The following is a 21,782-nucleotide window of genomic DNA, read 5'->3' as shown; positions in this document are numbered from 1 at the left end:
ATCCCCTGGAACTGGAATTACACATGTTTGTGAACTACAGTGAGGTTTCTGGGACTTGAGTCTCCATCCTCTGGAAGAGCAGCCAGTGCTATTAACTGTTGAGCCATCTCCAACCTCTCTGTATTGCTAGCTTTTAATTACATATTCAAAACTGCCAATGCAAATAAATATCCCTTTAATTTCCTTTCTATAACATCACTTCCTAACCAGGTACGTCCTATGATTCCATAATTTTATCTATTCATAATATTATTTTTCAAAATGGAGAAAAGATATTTTTTCTCCATTTTTTCTGAACCCTAACTTACCACATATTTTTCTTTATTTTTAGTTATATTTTTTGTGCATGTAAGTCAAAGTATGCCAGTTCTTTTTCTTTTTGTTCAATGATGAAACACATGTAATGCTAGGTCTAAATGCCCTCCACCCAAATTCATGTGTTGAAAGTTAATTGTCAAGGTGATAGTATTAAAAAGTGGCAACGTGGACTGGAGAGATGGCTCAGCAGTTAAGAGGCCTAGCTGCTCTTCTAGAGGACCTGGGTTCAAGTCCCAGGAGCCACTTATGGGCAATAGACAACCACCTGCAACTCCAGTTCCTAGGGACCAAACAGCCTCCTTTGGCTTCCATAGGTATTGCACAGATGGTGCAAAGATATACATGCAGGTAAAACACCCACACATATAAAAATATTTTTTAATTTTAAGAAATTAGTGGTACCTTTACAAGATAATTAAATTATGAGAGCAATATTGCTAGCAGGGCTTGAAGGCACAAGCATACAAAAGCATGTGCACCTGTATACATACACACACACACACACACACACATACTTTATTTTGTATGCTAATCTAAAATCATTTCTTAAAAAGTCCTTGAAGGAGTTCATTTTCTTCTGTGAGAACATACTATTCTTCCTTTAACCTTCCTTCATCCTTTCTGCCTGTTGATCTAGAAATCCCAGCCTTTAGAACAGCAGGAAAAAAATCTTTTCTTCCTTTTTTTTGCTTCTTTTATTTTGAGGCAGGATATCGCACTGTATGTAGATTAGCAATCTTCCTGCCTCAGCCTTCCAGGTTCAAGGATTTCAAAACCTATAGATCTGTTTTATTAATTATTTATCTACATAAATACATATACCATTTTATGCATTTCCATTTGTGTACCTCACTATGTCTATTTGACTTCCTTTCAATGCTATTGAACAACTTTAAATGTTTCTATCACTTGAGTTTCTATCACTCTTGAGTCATTTGTTGATAAAAATTGAGCATTTCTATTCAGTGTAGTAAGACTCATTCTTGTCTTTTTAGTTGGGAGTTGTACCTCTAAAGGCTGAGACATCTCTCCAGCACTAGTTATTTTTTTTTATGCATACAAGTGTTTTGTTGCATGCATGTCTACATGCCAAATATATACCTGGCTCCCTCAGAAGCTAGAAAAGAGTTGTTCATCCCCTGGCATTAGAGTTATAGAGCCACCATGGGGGTCATAGGACCTGATCTTGAGTTCTCTGCAAAAGCAGCAGGTTTTGTGTAGAAGAGGGTAGCATTAACTAAAGAGGCATAGAATACGTAACCTGGAAGAATGCATGATTATCTGAGTTATAAGGAGTATGTAGATTTTATTACGCAGTTACCTAATATGAGAGGCTCTGGGACATGTCAGCAAGAGAAAGGACAGATTTAAAATAAAAAGTGTCACTTTGTAAAATAACATGATTTTCACAAGGTTCACCCCCTGGGGACTATGAACTCCCCAGCCACAGGTTCTTGGAGAGATTTACAATACTGGGCTTGTGTTTCCTTTTTAAAGAGATTATTTTTTTATTTGTTTGTTTTTCAAGACATGGTTTCTCAGTGTAACAGCCCTGGCTGACCTGGAACTCACTTTGTAGCCAAGGCTGGCCTCAAACTCATAAAGATCTACCTGCATCTGCTTCCCAAGTGCTGGAATAAATGGCATGTGCCACCATCACCTGGGTTTTTAAAAGATGTTTAATTTATGGACCTTTACAGTGAGAATATAAGCAGTAATTTACTTGAAAGAAGAAAGGATAAAATAGTTTCTTTTACAATTCATTTCTGGGGTCTGGAGAGATGGTTCAGCTGTTAAGAGCACTTACTGCTTTTGCAGAGGACTTGGGTTTAGTTCTCAGCACCCACATGGCAGCTCATAACAGCCTGTTTCCTTTTCCCGGGTATTTGACACCTCTCCTGATCTCCTTGAGATCCTGCATGAGTCACAGTGTCCTTACATACACTAAAACACAGACACAGTTACATATAAAATTAAATATTTTTAAAATTAAAAAATAAGTCTCATTGCTGGAAAACAGAATCTTTCAAATTTATTTTGGTATGATGATAAGCATTATTTGAAGTCCAAAACAAATTTTGTGCTTAAAAAATGAAAAAAATGGTGCCTCACATTTGACCATGTCCCCTGGAGGGGGAGACCTGGTGGCACTCAGAGGAAGGACAGCAGGTTACCAAGAAGAGACTTGATACCCTATGAGCATATAAAGGGGGAGGTAATCCCCCTCAGGAACAGTCATAGGGGAGGGGAATAAGGGGAAAATGGGAGGGAGGGAAGAATGGGAGGATACAAAGGATGGGATAACCATTGAGATGTAACAAGAATAAATTAATAAAAAAAAAAAGAAAAAAGAAATGAAAAAATTTTTTTTGCAAAGGCGGGCAGATCATTGTGAGTTTGAGGCTACCCTGATCTACAAAGTGAGTCTAGGCAGCCAGGGCTATTACCCAGAGAAATCTTGTCTTAATGAAAAAAAAAATTGTGGTGGTGGTGCATGCCTTTAATCTCAGCACTTGTGAGGCAGAGGCAGGCAGATCTCTGAGTTTGAGGCCAGCCTGGTCTACAAAGTGAGTTCCAGGACAGCCAGGGCTACACAAAGAAAACCCTGTCTTGAAAACAAAAACAAAACAAACATTGTTCTATTTTTAAAACAATTTCCTTAAGAAGCACTTATAATTGTACTTACTTTAAATACTAATATGGCTGCATATGTGATCATTTTGCAAAATCTTTCAGATCTAATTCTTGGGTTCAACAAACTGAAATATTATACATGGGGATTATAAACTACAAGTAATGTTTCACTCTATGCCAGCCAATTAGACTATTTCCATTAAATGCATAATTATATTCAAATTTTAAAGCAAAAATATTATGTTGTTTAGTAATACCTGGTTATAAAAGTCTGTGGGTTTGGTTATAAAAATATAACACTATTTAGGGCATCTATCTGTGACACTTTTAAAGGAAGGGAAATAAATATAAAATAATTGAGTTCTGAGGGTTTTGGGTGAAACTGATATGAGAATTAAATGGTCAGTAATATTTCAGTTCTTCCACTAAGTACCAGACTTACTGCAATTTAGATGGCAAGGGGTTGTTTAAGGGGCCATGAAAACTCAAGTACCAGTTTCTGCTTATTCCAATTCTTTGTACTAAGGTTTATAAAACAGGAGAAAATGTCTTTAGAGATATTTTGGAGGTGGGATCAAGAGATATCTTGGCATTTTTAAAAAATGGTGTGAGATTAACGGTTCAGGCCCCACCATATAAGGACATTTGTTTTTACATCCCGCGCTTTTTGCCCTTTGCCCTTGGCCATCTTTTCTTCCTCTCCAGAGGGAGGTCCATGATGCGGAGCTACAGGGGGAAGGGGGAGGCGTCCTGCGGGTGCACGGCTCTCCTATTGGCGGACAGGGCAAGCCCAGATGGAGGCACAAGCTGGAAAAGAGGAAGCTAGGGACGAGAGGCGGAGCCAGGGGGAGGCGGTGCTAAAATAGCCTAACGGAATCCAGACGCCAGTGCAATTGTGCGCGCCAGGCTGCGACGGCGGCGGCGTAGCAGAAAGCTGTAGCTCAGCTGGCGAAGTCTTCCCCTCGGGAAGCTGCCTAGTCTGTCGCCTCCGCCGCCGCCTACGCGGCGGCAGCGGCGGCGGCCTTGCTGGTGCCTCCCTCCTCTGCCACCTCCACCCCTGCCTGCTCACTTGCCGGTGCTGTGGAGAAGGCGGCGGCGGCTTTGGCGGCTCCACTATGGCGGCGGCGGGGAGGGGGGACAGTAGTTTTAAAGTAGACACCTGCCCTTGCCTCAGAGAAGGTGAGTTCCCGTCCCGGGACGCGAAGGCGGCCTGTTCGCCTTCGCCGCCAGTCTGCAGCCGGCCCGAAACCTGGGCTGGGCACGGTTCGACACCGCCCCACCCCCCACCTGCTGTGGCGCAGTAAAGGCCAAGCTCGCCCCGCCCCGCCCCGTCCCGCCCAGCTCTGCTGGGCTTGGTCCCGTCCCACCCCACCCTCCCCCACCCCACCCTCCCTTATTAGGCCCTAGAATGCCAGAAGGACTGAAGCGGTGAAGGGCATCCCTAAGCTCCCCTTCCCCAAAGTTCCCTTCCCCCCCACCCCAGGCAAAGAAATGGCAGATACTCTTGAGGCAGGAGTTTGAAGAGGAAAAAAAATAAACATAATTTTTTGTCTTAGCCAGAGACGCTTGAGTGTGAAGTAGCACTGCGACGCTGAGGTGCTATTGCGGAAGAGGAGGCAGAACAGAAGTGCTGTGGATCTCGATGGCCAGGGAAAGGAAAGGGAGAGCAAAGAGAGACTATCAGAAATTTGACAGGAGCCCCCACCTGCCCACCCTGGTGAGACTCAGCTTATTGCAGTGTAGAAACTCAGTGAAGAAACTCGGCAGTGCGATATTTACAGAGAGATGGAGTTAGCAATTTGGATAGGTTAGCATGCTTACTCGAGCTTTCGAGGAGAGGTTGTTGTATGGTAGGGTCTTAGGTTCCTCTGGAGCACTGAGGCCCGGACTGAAGAGAAACAGTGTTTGACAGAAGCACAGATTTCAGAAATCATTTGGAGAATTTCCTTTGGTATTTGAGGTTATGACCTAGTAAAACAGGGTTCAAGGGCTCATCTTTAACATTTCTTTCGGTTCAAGTAAGTGCTGTTGTACTTGTGAACACTTAACTATGCCAAACATGGAGAGATAGCTCTTGACTGTTTGAGTATAAGCGGCCTTCACACAGACTATTCTATATCTGTAAACAGCCTAATATTAGACTGTGAAATTTGCCATTGCAATGTGTTTTAAAGCAGTTTTGAAGATGTTCTTAAGTGCTTAAGACGACTTCTGCTGCAGAAGCTCTCAGATTTAATAATTACTGTAAAATATTTGCTGGAGTATCGTATCTTGCTCATCCAAAGTGAAAGACTGTGAATGTGAATAGAGGAAGCGGTTTAAGTACTTTTTCTTGGATAAGGACACTCATTAAAATTAACCTCATAAAATAATTTCACACTCATAAATTTTGTACCCTGTGTGCAATTCCATAATATTTCACACCTTTCACTTTGGTGGAATGGCAAAACAATAAAAAACCATATTTGTAATAGGCACACTTTATTAGTACCACCTACTAAATACAGACATTGGGAATCCACTGTGATATGGTCATGCTTTATTTATCAACAGTCCTACTGAAGACAATTTTTGAAAGACTTCAATCAGCCATGAATTATACCATTGTTTGGAAACGCCTATGCTTTTACATTTTCAAGGGGATTTTGTGATTGCTATTTTTTTCCTTTTTTTTTTTTTTTTTTTTTTTTTTTTTGTTTTGTTTTAAGACATAGTCCCATGTAGTTCTCACTGGCCTCAAATTCACTGTAGCAGTGAACTGATCCTCCCTTCTCCCCTCCTGAATGCTGGGATTACATGTTTATGCCACCAAGCCTGGCTTTAACTTGTATAACAAACTTTGTCCATAACCAGCAAATAGGTGAGAGTGGTTTTATAGGCATCAAACAGTTTGGCTCCGGTGACCTGTTCATAGTAAGCTTTAGATACAGTATTTCATAGAAAAAAATGACTTTTTGCCTCACTGTGTAGCTGCTTTGGTTACAGTGTCTTTGAATATATGCAAATAATAAAAGCATTGTAGGAGAGAGTTTCAGGGGCCTGCATGATAGCACTGTAGGAAAGGGACCTGTACCAAGCTTCAGGACCTGAGTTCATTTCCAGGAACCCACATGATGAAAGGACAGAACAAACTCCTACAAGTTGTTCTCTGACCTACACACACACACACACACACACAAAACACTGTTGCAAATGTGTCCTTACACAAAATGAGTAAATGTAAAAAATGATAAAGTCAAAACAATATTGGAGTATGGCACAGTCAATATAGATTATGATGCCTATAAAAACCACTAGACTTTGTGATCCTGAATTGGTCCCATGTTTCCTTGATTTGGGCTTCCATTTCTGAAATAAGGGACTTTCAGGACAAACTCTGAGATTCATTTCTGATCAGAAAACATGAATGATGACTTTGGAGTTTACATTGTTATTCCTTTTCTGGACTTTCGTAGCTGTATATGAAAACAATTCATAAATTATTTTTTAAAAAACTTAACTGTACTTATCACTTGACACTGAGTAGCAGAATCTATGCTGAAATACTGTTGAGAACCTTTACTAGAATATAAAAAAACAAATGAAATTGTTAAATTGTGTTTCCTTTCATTTTAGTTAAGTATCTTTCATTAACTCTGAAGTCCAAGCTAAAAATACCTTACATTTTCACTTTAAAATGGTTAATATTTAACACATTATAATATTCAAAACACTATTAGGCTTCAGAATTTTGTTTAGATATTTATAAAACACTTATTTTTCTAGCTGTAGTGTACAAAAGACAAAAAAATTACTTGGTTGTGTGCCAATACCTTTTTTCTAAATTTTAATTAAGATATGGCTCTGAAATATGTCAGAGTATTGTCAGGATCACAATGATCACAATTGCTACCGATAAGATCATTAATCATTAAAGTGGTTTTAAAAGGCATTTGCTGGCCCTTATACAACTTGTAGCCAACACTCACAAAGACCTTTTTCTCCCTTAGGGTGCATAATGAGCAAATGGCAATAGACATAAAATTTTTCACATAGGGAATATTAAATTTTTTTCAAATTTTTTTCTGGGATATTGAGCAACAAAGTTGAAACAAACAAAAGAAATGCCAGAAAAATACTATGTAAAAAATGACACACACAGAATTCATGGAAAAGGGGAGTCAGGCTGCTTTTTAGGACTCTTTATATTTCATTAAGTGAAAAATTTCAAAACTATTTATGACAAAATGAATTCTGATCCAGTAATGATTCTACATGTATTTGTAGTTTCATTAACCCTCCTTGCATGTTTGGTTTTCTCTTAAAAAAAAACAAACAAACCAACAAACCTCTGAGTTTGTATTTTAGATGGGAAAGCACTGTGGGTTTCAATTTCATTGTAAAACAGGCTTTCCTTTATCTCCCTATTGTTCAGTAAAACTTTGGGTCATATGTCACTAAGTCCTCCAAAGAAAATCTAGTTAATAATCTTTCCTTCATTTACTAAGTAATTACTGAGTGCTAGTGTGTGTGTGTGTGCACACATGCTTGTGTGCCATACTGGCTAGTACTAAGAACCTACAGTTGAATTACAAACATCTGTGATGGGCCTGGACAGATGACTCAGTCAGTGATTAAGGGCACCTACTAGTCCTCCATAGGACCCAAGTTCAGTTCTAGGACCTACATCAGGAGGCTCACAACTGCCTGTAACTCCAATTCCAGAGAATCTGATACCTGATAATGCATGCATATGACATACATTTATATACCTACACACAAATAAACATAAATAAAAATAAATCTCCAGTAGCTAGAAAAAGAACTCAGTAATGGTCTGTAGACACAGCTCATTTGGTAAGTGTTTGCTTCAAAAGCATAAGGATCTGAGGTCTATCCCTCAGAATCCATGTAAAAATGTGTACTATGGTGCACAGTTGTGATCCCAGCACTGGAGAAGCAAATGCAGGAAGACCACTGAGGCACAGTAGCCAGCCAGTCTAGCCTAACTGGTGAGCTTCAGGCCAATAAAAGACCATGTCTCAAAGGACATGGATGGCATTCCTGAGGAAGTATCGAGCTTCAGAGATTAAGTGATTGCCAGATTCTTTCTCTCTTCTGCATTCAGACAGCCATTGCTAGAATACCAGCCTTTATATGGTAAACCAAACTAATACACACACACACACACACACACACACGCGCGCATGCATGCACACGCATACCAGTATACACACAGATGCATAATAAAAAAGAAAAGAAGAAAAAAATAAGCTCAGGAGTGCTTGATAGTAATATTATAACATAAATCAAAAAGTAGGGAAAGTGTAGTTTTAAAAACTAGCATTCCTTAGCTATATATGAGTGCTGTTCAAGTGTTTCTTATGTATCTCCTTCTGTGTTATCTTGTGTCTTCTAGGCACACCAAAGCACATTATATTGTGAGTATAATATTAGTGTCTGTCAAAAATAACAAGTAAACAGAATGAATTTCCATTTTTTACATTTGGCAGATTGGAGACATCTAGAAATTAATGTCCATTTATTGGTGTCTGTCCCCTTGAATTATATCACTAATCATATTCTTAGCCTAACTTAAGGACATTTCCTACTATAAATTACAAATATACTAGGATAGAACTTTAATTATTTTCCATCTGAAACAACCTTGCACATTGATTCACATGTATTAAACTGTTGGCATGAGCAGTATATAGTTAGTGGCTATCTTACATAAAACAGCTGTCATGGGATCAAGAAAATTAATATTACTCAGGGGCCTTAGCTATATTTCTGGCTTCATAAGCATGATTCCTGAGCTCCCTAACCACAAAGGCTTATTACAAAGGTCAAACACTTCCTGTGCATAAAGACAGCACAAATATCCATCATAAACATAGTATTCCTAATCATTTTAATTCTGTTTTATTTTGGTATTGTTGAGGTACCATGGAAAACCCTGCACTGTGATGACCTGTGTAAAAATGGAAGAACTTCTCAGACAGACTCATAAGGCAGAAGCTATTTTAATCATCTTATTAAAGCCAAGGATGCAAAATAGCACTAAAGACAGGTACATATCCACATTTCTAGTAAAGTTGGTATTTCTGAGTACTCTTTAAATGGAATATGGCCATTAGAAAGAAAGGAGTCTTTAAAACACTGTGGTAAGTCTAACATGCCTCATTTCCTTCCGCCTCAGGGATATGCTCTGCTGATTTTTTTCTATGATTATGATTGTATTAAAGGAATACAAAAGTCACATCAACTCTTGTCAAAAATTCTATTTAATAAAGGATGTTTGAGGAAGATTCACAGAAAATATAGCACATACGTTCTTTGCAAACGCAAAATTGACATTTCACAGATTTCTCTCTGAGTAACAATGAGATCTGTGTATACAGTACTGCAGTTCAATCTTTTGGGATTTTCTCTACTCTGTCACTATTAAAGGGAAATATAAGCCAAGTGTGGTGGCACACGCCTTTATCCCAGCACTCGGGAGGCAGAGGCAGGTGGATCACTGTGAGTATGAGGCCAGCCTGGTCTGCAAAGCAAGTCCAGGACAGCTATGGTAACAAAGAGAAAACCTGTCCCCCCACAAAAAAAACCCACAAAAATAAAAGTGGAATATATAATCTCTTTATAGTGCTATGTTTCTTTACATCAAGATCATTTAGACTATTCACAATTCCGCAAAGGTTTAAAATAGCTAATATTAAGTAATCTTATAAACATCTAGATTTTCCTAAGGATAAAATTTTGGTATTTTGCACAACAAAATCAAGTTATCATTTGAGAAATGCGAAATTGGTTTTATTATATATAGCCAATTATATCTAGATTCGCCTAATTTGAATAAGTTTTAAGTTATCAGACTAACTAAAGAACATTTCCTTACAGTAAACAAAGAAATTTCTTATTCCCAGAACTAAAAAAAGGAATAACTTTTCATAGCCTTTCTTCAGAAATATTCTATGGTTTATAATACCATAAGTGAAACGGAAGCAAAACTGTTATTCTTTTCTGACTTCTGCCTTGTTAACTTTTGTTACAAAAATTTTTATTTCATCCAAAATCTCCAGGTATTTAATATTAGAAGAAAGTTCCAAATCATTTAGATTTCATATGCAGTTGTATTATTTTTTGATTCAGAAGTTAGCCAGGCGTGGTGGTGCATGCCTTTAATCCCAGAACTCGGGAGGCAGAGGCAGGCAGATCTCTGTGAGTTCGAGGCCAGCCTGGTCTACAAGTCCAGAACAGCCAAGGCTACACAGAGAAACCCTGTCCCCCCAAAAAAACAAAAACAAAAACAAAAACGAAACAAAACAAAAAACAAAAACAAAAACAGAAATTAATGCCATTTTACTCTAACATGACAGCTTAGCTATTTGCAAAAGCCACAATCCAACAGAAAAAGTGTTTGTAGAGTGAATTAATTTTATAGCATTAAAACATATATTCTGTTATAAACAAAATGAGTAATTCAATCAATATATAGAATTCTATTAAATCCTAAGTGTTGAATACTACCAATATTATTATTCATAATTACAAATCACCTAAAAGCACTTTATTGTGATTACCATTGTCTAGACTGTTGGAATTTTTTTTTTTTTACCAAATCCACATAAACTTACAATCACAAATTCAACATTTTAGCTCTCCCAATACTTTATTTCTTCCATGGCCCATAGCTTTTTGTTTTTTGAAGTAAAGTCAGAGATTGGATCGGTTCTAAACTGTAGGAGGTTCTGCCCCACAAAGATCATTTGGCAATGTTTTCAGACATACTTGGTTTTTATACTAAGGAATCCTACTATCAGCTTACTGGTCAGAATCCAGGGATGCTGCAAAATCCCTGCAGTGCATAGGACAACCTTCCAACAATGCTATGTGCCTCAAAGTGACTATACTGTCATGGTTTAAAATTATGCATTAGATTATCTCTTACTTAAATAACATTGAAATGCTCTAGGATAATTTTATCTACTAGTAAATAAAAATTCCAGAGCTTCTAGATGAGTAAGTAATTACACTTTTATTGAGTATATAGCATGTGTAATAAACATGTTTGTCAGATCCTGCAATTAAAATTATGCACTATATTTCTATATTATTTGATGGAAATAGTTTAGAATAGTTGAATGACTTACTCAAGGTTATAAGTCTTTTTACTAATATAACATTTTATTTTTTCTTGTTATCTAACACTACAGATCAAAGTCCCTAACCTCGTTGCAAATTATTTTGCAAGCTGTATTTTCTCAAGTTACATAAACCTTCCATGTAGGAAGGAAACAAAACAGTAAACATGTTTTTGAGGTATGCTCTCACTGTGGTTCCCTAGCTGGCCTAGAACCTTCTATGTAGACCAGGCTGGCCTCAAACTCAGAGATCTGCCTGTTTTCTGGGATTAAAGGCATGAGCCACTAGATACCACTAAAACATTTTTGTTAATAGGAAAATAGTGTTGACCCATTCTCCAAAGACTGAAGCCACATTGAAGTATAAATACATTACATTGAATGGATGAACTCTCTGATTCGATCCCATTTATAATATGTCACAAATTACTGCCTTATTCGAGATAATCCTCCTAACTGTGGAAGAGAGAATCAGTGACATCATGATACCAAAACAGAAGCTTATCAGATAAAGTCAAGTACAACATAAACTTTAGAAATAGAAATCTGAAAAGTTAGTCTTTGTAAACAACTAACTAGTTAATAGCAGAATGAAATTGACCATGCTGTTTCTCTTGGTCTACTGCTTATTAGAACTTATTTCTTTTAAAAGTAAATACCTTTATAAGGCCCACCAACCACTAAAATGTTTGTTTTCAATAGTAATAAGGAGGAGGAAAAGGGGAAGGGTATAAGGGGGAAAGGAAAGAAAATAAGATACATAGCCCTCAGGCTTCTTCAGCCATGCCTCAGTTCCTGAATCCCAGTTTCTATACAAACACTTCAGTTTAGGGGCCCAAGAGTTCTCCAGGAGCTAGTGCTTTCAAGGGAAGGTTTTCTTACACTATGGAGTGCTAGTCACATGGGTCATATAAGAAAGATGACTCTTCCTCACCCAGCAGCTAGCGGATGCCAATAGCCTCTCAGCCAGAGTAGCTTCTCTTCTGAGCCAGACTTGTTTTTTTTTTTTTTTCCAAATGTCTAAAGAAGTCAGCCATTCAAATTTCAATCTTTTAAGAGCTAGCTCTCTAGCTCAATCCATTTATCCACAAATTTCGGGAGTAGTATTCCATAGTGTATATGTACCACAGTTTATCCACTCTTCTACTGATGGACACTTAGGCTGTTTCCATGTTCTGGCTATTATGAATAAGGCTGCTATGAACATGGTTGAGCAAATTTTCTTGTTGTGTGCTGGAGCATCTTCTGGGTATATTCCAAGGAGTGGAATAGCTGGGTCTTGAAGCCCTATTCCCAGTTTTCTGAGATAGCACCAGATAGATTGAGCTAGAAATGACCATAATGAGTGAGTTAATCCAGAAGCAGAAAGACTCAAATGGTATATACTCACTTATATCTGCATACTAGCCCAAGGGGCATGTCCCACGAAAGCCTTCACTTACCAGGAAACTGGGACAGAGGGGAGGACATCCTAGTGGGAATCTAGATGAGAGAAGCATGGGAGAATAGCAAAGTAGAAGGATCCAGAGAGTCCTAGAAACCTACAAGTAGAACATTATGATAGGCAGATTTGGGCCCAGGGGTCCCGCTCAAACTAAGGCACCAGCCAAGGACAATACAGGTGGTAAACTTTAACCCCCTACCCAGATCTAGCCAACGGTCAGAACATTCTCCACAGTTGAGTGGAGAGTGGGATATGACTTTCTCACGTACTCTGGTGCCTCAAATTTGACCATGTCCCCTGGAGGGGGAGACCTGATAGCACTCAGAGGAAGGACAGCAGGTTACCAAGAAGAGACTTGATACCCTATGAGCATATACAGGGGGAAGTAATCACCCCCCAGAAACAGTCACAGGGGAGGGGAATAAGGGGAAAATGGGAGGGAGGGAAGAATGGGAGGATACAAGGGATGGGATAACCATTGAGATGTAACAAGAATAAATTAAAAAAAAAGTAGGAAAAAAGAGCTAGCTCTCAGGGAACTCTTGGGCAGAATTAGATTTGACTCCTAGCTATAATCCATATTAGATGTGTGGCTTGGAGGGGATCAATCATCTCTCCACACTTCACATCTCACTTTTGAGCAGATATATTCACATCCGTGATGAATACAGGGGCCATGCAGCTTAAGGGGAAACTGGACAGCATAGAATGGGCCCTAAGGAACAATACATTTGTTCTCAGTGAAAATCCAACTCTCAAGGTCCTCCTGACAAATTTAAGACAACAGTTTTTGTTTGTTTTTTCGTTTTCATTTGGGGGAGAGAGCATGTTGACATATGCCACAGCATGCATGTGGCAGTCAGAGAACAACCAGTAGAAATCGGTTCTGCCTTTCCACCATACGGTCTTTAAGGGAATCCCACCCAGGTCTTTAGGTCTGGCAGCAAGCACCATTACCCACTGTGCCATCTCACCAGTCCAAAAGAGATCTTAAAAGCCTGGAGTTGGTTGAATATAGCAAGACAAAATATAAATGGAATATAAATATATATTGGATCTGCTTTGGGGTCCAGAAACACTTCTGTCCATATAATTGTGTTCTTAAGGAGTATAGTTAAATCAACTCCAGGTGGAATATAACCATGTATTTGTCAGAAATCAGCTGAGTATGAGTCAGCAATATGGTATGATATTGTTTTGAACTACATTAGCATAAGGTATGTATTCAAAATAAGGATTTAAATATACTTAACACCATATATTTAAAATAGTTACAGTGCTAAATTTTATGTTTTTAGAATTAAAAAAAAAAAAGGATGGAGCAGAGTGTAGTTGTCACACAGCACTGAGCACTTAGGAGGCTGAGGATATAAAGTCAAGGCCAGCCTGAGTTACATAGTGAGATGCCTTCTCAAAACAGAAACAAGAACAAAAGGACAGTCCCTTTTTGCTGGTCATTATTGTGACATTGTTTTTTTTTAATTTATTCATATTATATCTCAGTTGTTAGCCCATCCCTTGTATCCTCCCATTCCTCCCTCCCTCCTGCTTCCCCCACTACTCCCCTCCCCTATGTCTGTGACTAAGGGAGACCTCCTCCCACTGTATATGCTCATAGGGTATCGAGTCTCTTCTTGGTGACCTATTATCCTTCCTCTGCGTGCCACCAGGCGTCCCCATCCAAGGGACATGGTCAAATATGGGGCACCAGAGTTTATGTGAAAGTCAGATCTCCTTCTCCACTTAACGGTGGAGAATGTCCTGTCCATCGGCTAGTCTGGGTAGGGGTTCGAAGTTTACTGCCTATATTTTCCTTGGCTGGTGCCATAGTTTGAGGAGGACCCTAGGGCCCAGACCCACCTGTAGTTTTCCACGACCTAGAACATGGAAACAGCCTACGTGTCCCTCAGTAGAAGAATGGATAAAGAAACTGTGGTACATTTACACTATGGAATACTACTCAGCTATTAAAAACAAGGAATTTCCAAAATTTGTGGACAAATGGGTTGAACTAGAAATTATCATAATGAGTGAGTTCACCCAGAAGCAAAAAGAGTTAAATGGTATACACTCACTTATATCGAGACACTAGTCCAAGGGGTACGTCCCCATGAAAAACTACCTACCAGAAAAGTGGGTCAAAGGGGAGGACATCCTATTAAGACTTTAGGTGTGAGAAGCCTGGGAGAATGAGGAAATAGAAGGATCCAGAGGGTCCTGGAAAACTATTGTGACATTGTTAAGGAGATTGTGGTTAAGTTCCACACCATTTGAAAGAACTGCAATTAGCTCAAAAAAGAAGTAAAGAGAAAGGGAAAGAAGAAAGACATAATATTTCTAAATATTGAAGGAATGTTATACTGGACAAAAGGGAATTTCTATCTATGCTGTGTTAGGAAATCAAAGTAGACCATTGGAAGCTCTAAGTAGTATTCAAAGTATTGTTCCTGTACTAGTACCATTGGTATTACCAGGGAACTGGTGAGCAATGTTTAGCTTGAGCCTCACCCCAGAACTATTGGATTAGAAATTCTAGGTGTGTGTTTTCATACTGTTTCTTACTATCTCTCTACCTCCTGAGTGCTAGGATCATAAGCATTTACCTCCATTTCCAGTTTAGCAGTGCTTGGGATTGAACCCAAGGCAGTATACACTGCAAATGACTCCCATTCCCTCCCTTGAAGCCCTGAATCATAATAATTTTGTGTGAGAATGTGTTCCAGAAAATTTGATATTCAGTTACATTTGAATTGATTAGGACAACTTGCTATTTAGATGCAATTAAAGTAAATCCTAAGTATCTATTTTTGTTTGATTTTTTTATTGATATTGGTAATTTTTAGTTAGAATACAAAATAATGGATCTCTTAATGACATTTTATAAAATTTATTCCATATCAGTATTTTTAAATTTAATATAATTTATTCAGATTACATCCCAATTGTTATCTCCTCTCTTGTACCTTTCCATTCCCATCCCCCCCCCTCTTCCACCCTATTCCCCTTCCCTAGGCCTCTGACAGAAGGGGACCTCCTCCCCCACTATATGACCACAGCTGTCAGGTCTCATCTGGGTAGCCTGTTTACCCTTCCTCTGTGTGCCTGCTGGGCCTCCCTACCAAGGGGAAGTGATCAAATCTGGAGCATCAGAGTCCATGTCAGAGGCAGTCCCTGCTCTCCCCACAACCATGGAGAATGAACTTTGCATTGGCTGTATCTGAACAGGGGTCTAGCTTTACTGAATGCAATGTCCTTGGTTGGTGCAACAGTTTGTGTAGGCCTCCCTGGGTCCAGATCTGCCTGCCTTGATGGTCTCCTTGTGGGCCTCCAAACATATTTTGTGATTTATTCATACTCACCTTTTCTTACCTACCCTTGGTTTCGTTCCTTCTTTTTCTTTGTCCTTTTCTTTCTGCCAAATATATATGTTTAATATTTATATTCATATTTCCCTCATTCACTTTTTGTCTCACCTTATTATCCCTATTTAGACTCCTTCATCCCTTGACATGGTCTGCCTTTGACTTCCATTTCATGTGTATAAATAAAAATTAAATATATGTAGAGTAAAAAATATAGAATAAAAGTATTTCAAGTAAGCCAAGTGTATGATAACGTAAGTCTTGGAGTGGAACAAATAATGATAGGATTCATTAGGGCATTGAATTTAATTCTACATTAAATAGGGGAAAATTAATGATTTAACATGAGTCTTAAATAAAAAATTAAATATATATCTGGGTGGTGGTAGTACGTCTTTAATCCCAGCACTTGGGAGGCAGAGGCAGGTGGATCTCTGGGAGTTCAAGGTCAGCCTGGTCTACAGAGCAACTTCAAGGACCTCCAAGGATACATAGAGAAACCATGTCTCAAAAAACCAAAACAAAACAAAAATTAGATATATGACATATATACATTTCATATATATAATCTAGATTCTATATAGAAGAAAAACATAATATTTGTCAGACTCTAGCTAATTTTGCCATTCATTTTCTTGCAGTGGACAAAATTCCACTCATGTATGAATGAATCTCTTTGTTGTATATAAATACTGTATTTTCATTATCTTTTTATCTGTTGATGGGTATCATAATGAGTTCTGTACTTTGACGATTGTGAATAGTGCTCTAATAAATAAGGATGTGCAAATTTCTCTGGGGTATATTTGCTTTAAGATTATAACAAAGGATTGGGATATTAAGCTTACTTCAAGAGTGAATCATCACTTATCTTCTTTTATAATTTCTTATTTTCATGTATTTCAATTTTTATACACTAAACTCAGGACTTAACATTTTCATGCTATACAAACAAAGAAAATTTGCCACCGATGATAACTGTAGATAGATGTTAAGTTTGAGTCTCCACCTCTTATCAGCAACAGCATTACTTAAGCTTAAATGTAATAGATATAAATGACTACCATATTAATGCCAAATGCTAAGCTCAGCCTTTAATAACCTTTGGTTTTGAGAGATGGTCCTTTTCTTTATGGCCACTTTCTGGTTGAAGCCTCAAGCCTATGACCAACTGCTAATTGAGATACCCGTGTTGAGTCACTCATTTCTCTCTATGTAATGTAAATTCATGTGCCCTAATAGGGATTGTCATCATTTAGCTCAATTTTAAGCTTTTCACTTTTATTTATACTCTTACCTTCCTTAAAATACTTTTATTCTGTTCTTTTTATTGATTTTAAAATATATGTATTAATCTTTTTAGTTAACACACAAAGTAAGTTGTTTCATTTTTACTTTTCTGGTAGATGTATCATTATACATTATTCTATTTTGTCTCCTTTCCACACTGCCCTCCTCTGTGCCCTTACTTCCCATGGTTTGTTCTCTGCCACCCCTGGAAAGTAATCCCTTTTCTGCTTCCTGTCTCTCTTTTCCCCCACCCTCTAAGATCTCTTCCTTCCCTTTTATTATCCCCTTTCTAGCTTAATGATCTGCACACATACATGCATGTTTATGCACACACATATATACAGGTATATACACATACATATAATTTTAAATCTAGCTTCCACATATGCCACAAAACACAGAGTATTTTTCTTTTAGAATCTTGCTTATTTTACCTAGCATGATTTCCAGTCCATCCGTTTTCCTGCAAATGTCACAATTTCATTTTTACTTATAACCCAGTGAGATTCCATTGTTTCGTGTATTTTAAAGCATAGAAAAGACTTCTTATCTATAATTTTATTCCCAATTCCATCAGCAAGATATACTGTACCTTCTTACATCTTTTATCACCTGAAACATCTCATTCCGGGCCTTATAGTTTTTCCATAGCCACCTTATTTTCCTTATTAAATTGTCATCTCCTTGGAGTTAGGAACTAATCATTTCCAACATGTATAACAGTTATGTATATGTAATGGAAAGAGCCAAGGTAAAACAAAGGTTTATGTACCACCCCCAAAGAAAGCATGGCACTCAAAATGGACAAAGTACTACTTACAGTATACATTTCTCTTAAGATCTAAGAGTTTAACACGGAAAAGTCCTCGTTATATTAATCTTTTCTCTACTTTCTTCTAGATTTTGTAACATGAAGTTAAGCTTAATTGTCTATAAAATTAAGTCATATTGGAATATATTGAGGGAATGAACTCAAGTATTATTATGTGTAATTCAAAGGACGAAGTAGATAGGGAAAATATTATGAGTCAGAATTGTTAAGAATAAGTGAAGAGAATGGTTGAGATTTTTAAACCCAGGTATATTATGCCATTTGATAAAGAAAAATAGATCAAATGTTGGTTGAGGAAATAAGTTAAGGACAGTAAATCTTGACAGTACTGTTCTAAAGGAAAAAAAAATAGTGGAGTAAACATAACTTTATTAAGGAAATGTGAAGAAAACTACCAAGAATGGAAGAGGCTCCTAGACAGGGAATGACAGTTTCCTCTTTAAGAAAGTTTCCTTCAGTGGAAATGTTATTTTGCCACCAAAGTATTGCCTGTTCAAAATTTTATGATAGCACATGGTGTGATCTTCAAGAAGGCTCACTACTAGTGTCCTTGTGCAGCCTTTTTTGCTTAGGTCAGCTAATGCACATGCCCAAGTTCTCAGGATTTGCCCTGAAATTTGAATCTAGTATAGTAGATTTACTAGTCAGTTATTTAGGGGATGGACCTAGAACCTGGGTCCACAGGGTAGTCCTGGGTCTTGTGCTTACACTGACCAGCTTGAAGTCTGGAGATTTCTGTTCCTGGTGACTGACTAATTAAATCAGGGCTTAGTCTAGGTCTTGGAGCTCCAGGGCCCAGTCTGGGAACTGGTTTTACAAGAGTGATGCTAGAACTTGGGTTTGTGGGGAGATGCTCGATACTAAGGACTAATAGGACAGACCTGAACTCTAGAGAATAGGACTGCAGGTTCTAGCATGGGGGGTGATGCCACAGGCATTAGCCTAGAGGTATAAGATCCTAATTGGCACTGGGGTAAGCTAAAGATTATGTCTACAAGTACAAGCCTGGAGCTTGTATTCACAGTAACTGGCGTAGAGGTTGGGGGGTTGGGGTCTATGTGAGGTGGCTTGATGGACCAGGGCTTACAAAGAATCAGCCATTTGTCAGGCTAACCTGGAACTCAAGTTTGTTGGTATTAGTCTGGTGCTAAGGGGAGGCTGGCTACATATTACAGTAGCCTAGACACTAAAATTATTGTACATCCCTAGAGTCTGGGATGCCAGGATCCAGGCAGTTCCCAGAACTGGCTTGAAAATCAAATCTGGAGACACCTGCTTAAAGTCTGGAGCTTTCAGGGGCCTGCTAGGTGCTAGGCTTTTAAAAAGTATGCCCATTAATAGGGTTAAAAGTAAAACATTATTTTCATTACCTGCTTTTTCCTTCACACAAAAAATATCTTCCTTCATTCTATGCCATTTAGGTTTGGGAAGGAATGATATAGGTAAAACAAAAGTTTATATATTGTTATTCAATATATTTTATTTATTAAATATACCCAAGTACTATAATCTCTAGCCTGATTTTCTCAACTCTGCCAAGGTATTTTGTGAGTGGATAATTATTTGAATTGAGGTTCTCACATTTTGGTGAAATCTATCCTAACCATATATAAAAAGCCCTACACACTTTTTGCAAAATAAAAGTTATAGTGAATAAAACATTAAGTATTCATCTCTAATCTGCCTCACTTTTGAGAACTAAATGCATTTAAATTTAGTTTATGTAATTCTGTAACTTTCTTTTTTTTTAATTTTTTAAATTAATTTATTCTTGCTACATCTCAATGTTTATCCCATCCCTTGTATCCTCCCATTCTTCCCTCCCCTCCCCCATTTTCCCATTATTCTCCTCCCCTATGACTGTTCCTGAGGGGGATTACCTCCCCCTGTATATGCTCATAGGGTATCAAGTCTCTTCTTGGTAACCTGCTGTCCTTCCTCTGAGTGCTATCAGGTCTCCCCCTCCAGGGGACATGGTCAAATTTGAGGCACCAGAGTACGTGAGAAAGTCATATCCCACTCTCCACTCAATTGTGGAGAATGTTCTGACCGTTGGCTAGATCTGGGTAGGGGTTTAAAGTTTACCACCTGTATTGTCCTTGGCTGGTGCCTTAGTTTGAGCGGGACCCCTGGGCCCAAATCTGCCTATCATAATGCTCTACTTGTAGGTTTCTAGGACCCTCTGGATCCTTCTACTTTGCTATTCTCCCATGCTTCTCTCATCTAGATTCCCACTAGGATGCCCTCCCCTCTGTCCCAGTTTCCTGGTAAGTGAAGGCTTTCGTGGGACATGGCCCTTGGACTAGTATGCAGATATAAGTGAGTATATACCATTTGAGTCTTTCTGCTTCTGGGTTAACTCACTCATTATGATCATTTCTACCTCAATCCATTTATCCACAAATATCGGGAATTCCTTGTTTTTAATAGCTGAGTAGTATTCCATAGTGTATATGTACCACAGTTAACTTTCTATGTGTATATGTATGTTAACAGTATTAGCAATGGCGTATATTGTATTTTAATAATTTATTTATTTGGATACCATTCATGAACATATGTATGATACCAACTTACTCATTTAAGTAGCCAAATAATAAACAAAAGTTTGGTGTTTTTGTTTAATTACCTATAGATAAGTCAGGCAGTAATGGTACACACCTTTAATCCCTGCACTCAGAGGGCATAGGCAGGTGAATCTCTATGAGTTCCAGGCCAGCCTGGTCTACAAAGAGAGTCCAGGACAGCCAGTGCTACACAGAGAAATCTTGTCTCAAAACAAAACAAAATAACCTATAGATAAATGAATAAATATCAGCAGTGGAATACACTGAAGCTGTGAAGGACATTAGATATGCATGCAGACCTAAAGTGTAGATACATAGATATTTGGTAAGTGCTATTTATTGCAGACACTTGCACTATATCGATATATATACTGTATTGATTGTAACATGTGAATATTACTTTATATATCTAGAGGGGCACTTATGTGAGATCTGTGTGTACAAATAAGTACCCTGGTATTTTTAGAACAATAGGACAGATTTGCCTGTCATAGACAATGATGATTTTTAGGTAATATTGGAACTACATCTAAAATATGTGACAGTCTTGCATACCTTAGGATTGTCTTACATTTCTTAGAGTTGTTTTCTGTAAAACAAAATATCAAGACTATTTTTTTTCATTCAGCCTTTCATTATTGATTCCTTAAATCATTCTATGAAGTTCATCAAGTTACTGGTATCCATTTAACTATTCCTTTAGAATGTTATTGCTTAGACTTAACCACTTTAAATTGGTAACTATTGTCATATTATACATATTGTGGTATGTATGTATGTATGTATGTATGTATGTATGTATGTATTATATGTACATTGAATGGAATATTTGAGGAAAAGGCTGTTGCTACATACTACCAAACATGAAATTTTTGTAAATTCAGATATCATTGATATGATAGATCTTTTTCTTTATTGATAGATGCCACCTGTGATAGACAAGAAAGGTCTGCCCATTTTACAGATGACTTTTGTCAAGCATGTGGAGTGGTACTACAGCTTGAATCAGAAAAGATTTCACATTATGAGGTTGGTTAAATACAGTGGGAATAAGGATGAGAAATCACATTTTTAAATGTAGCAAGTCAACTTCATATAAATCATCTTACTTCATTAGTATAAGAACCCAAAACATGACAGCATTTCTGTTTGACAGATGAGAATACTGACTCAGAAAAGGATAGTCACGTACAAACTTAAGTTTAGAAA

The 21,782-nt window shown here is 38.0% G+C and overlaps 1 protein-coding gene across 8 annotated transcripts in view; it reads left to right on the top strand.

Moving 5' to 3' along the window:
- Positions 1-21,782, top strand: part of Zmat1 (zinc finger matrin-type 1) — a 52,486-nt gene that overhangs the window by 15,461 nt on the left and 15,243 nt on the right. For 2 of the 8 annotated variants that reach the window (XM_051141070.1, XM_051141065.1), the window contains exons 1-4: positions 3,822-4,131; positions 4,509-4,669; positions 8,876-9,004; positions 21,496-21,602. Coding sequence is in view for 2 of the 8 variants with exons in the window: in XM_051141064.1 (XP_050997021.1) it covers positions 4,068-4,131; positions 21,496-21,602 (171 nt within the window). In the remaining 6 variants the exon portion in view is untranslated. Of the gene's footprint in view, positions 1-3,820; positions 4,132-4,508; positions 4,670-8,875; positions 9,005-21,495; positions 21,603-21,782 lie in introns of those variants that run through there. The other 6 variants (XM_051141064.1, XM_051141063.1, XM_051141071.1 and 3 more) reach the window with 4 other exon arrangements.

The sequence above is a fragment of the Acomys russatus genome, chromosome X (genome assembly GCF_903995435.1).
Source record: "Acomys russatus chromosome X, mAcoRus1.1, whole genome shotgun sequence".
Lineage (NCBI taxonomy): Eukaryota > Metazoa > Chordata > Mammalia > Rodentia > Muridae > Acomys > Acomys russatus.
This window is presented reverse-complemented; position numbering and strand designations above follow the sequence as displayed.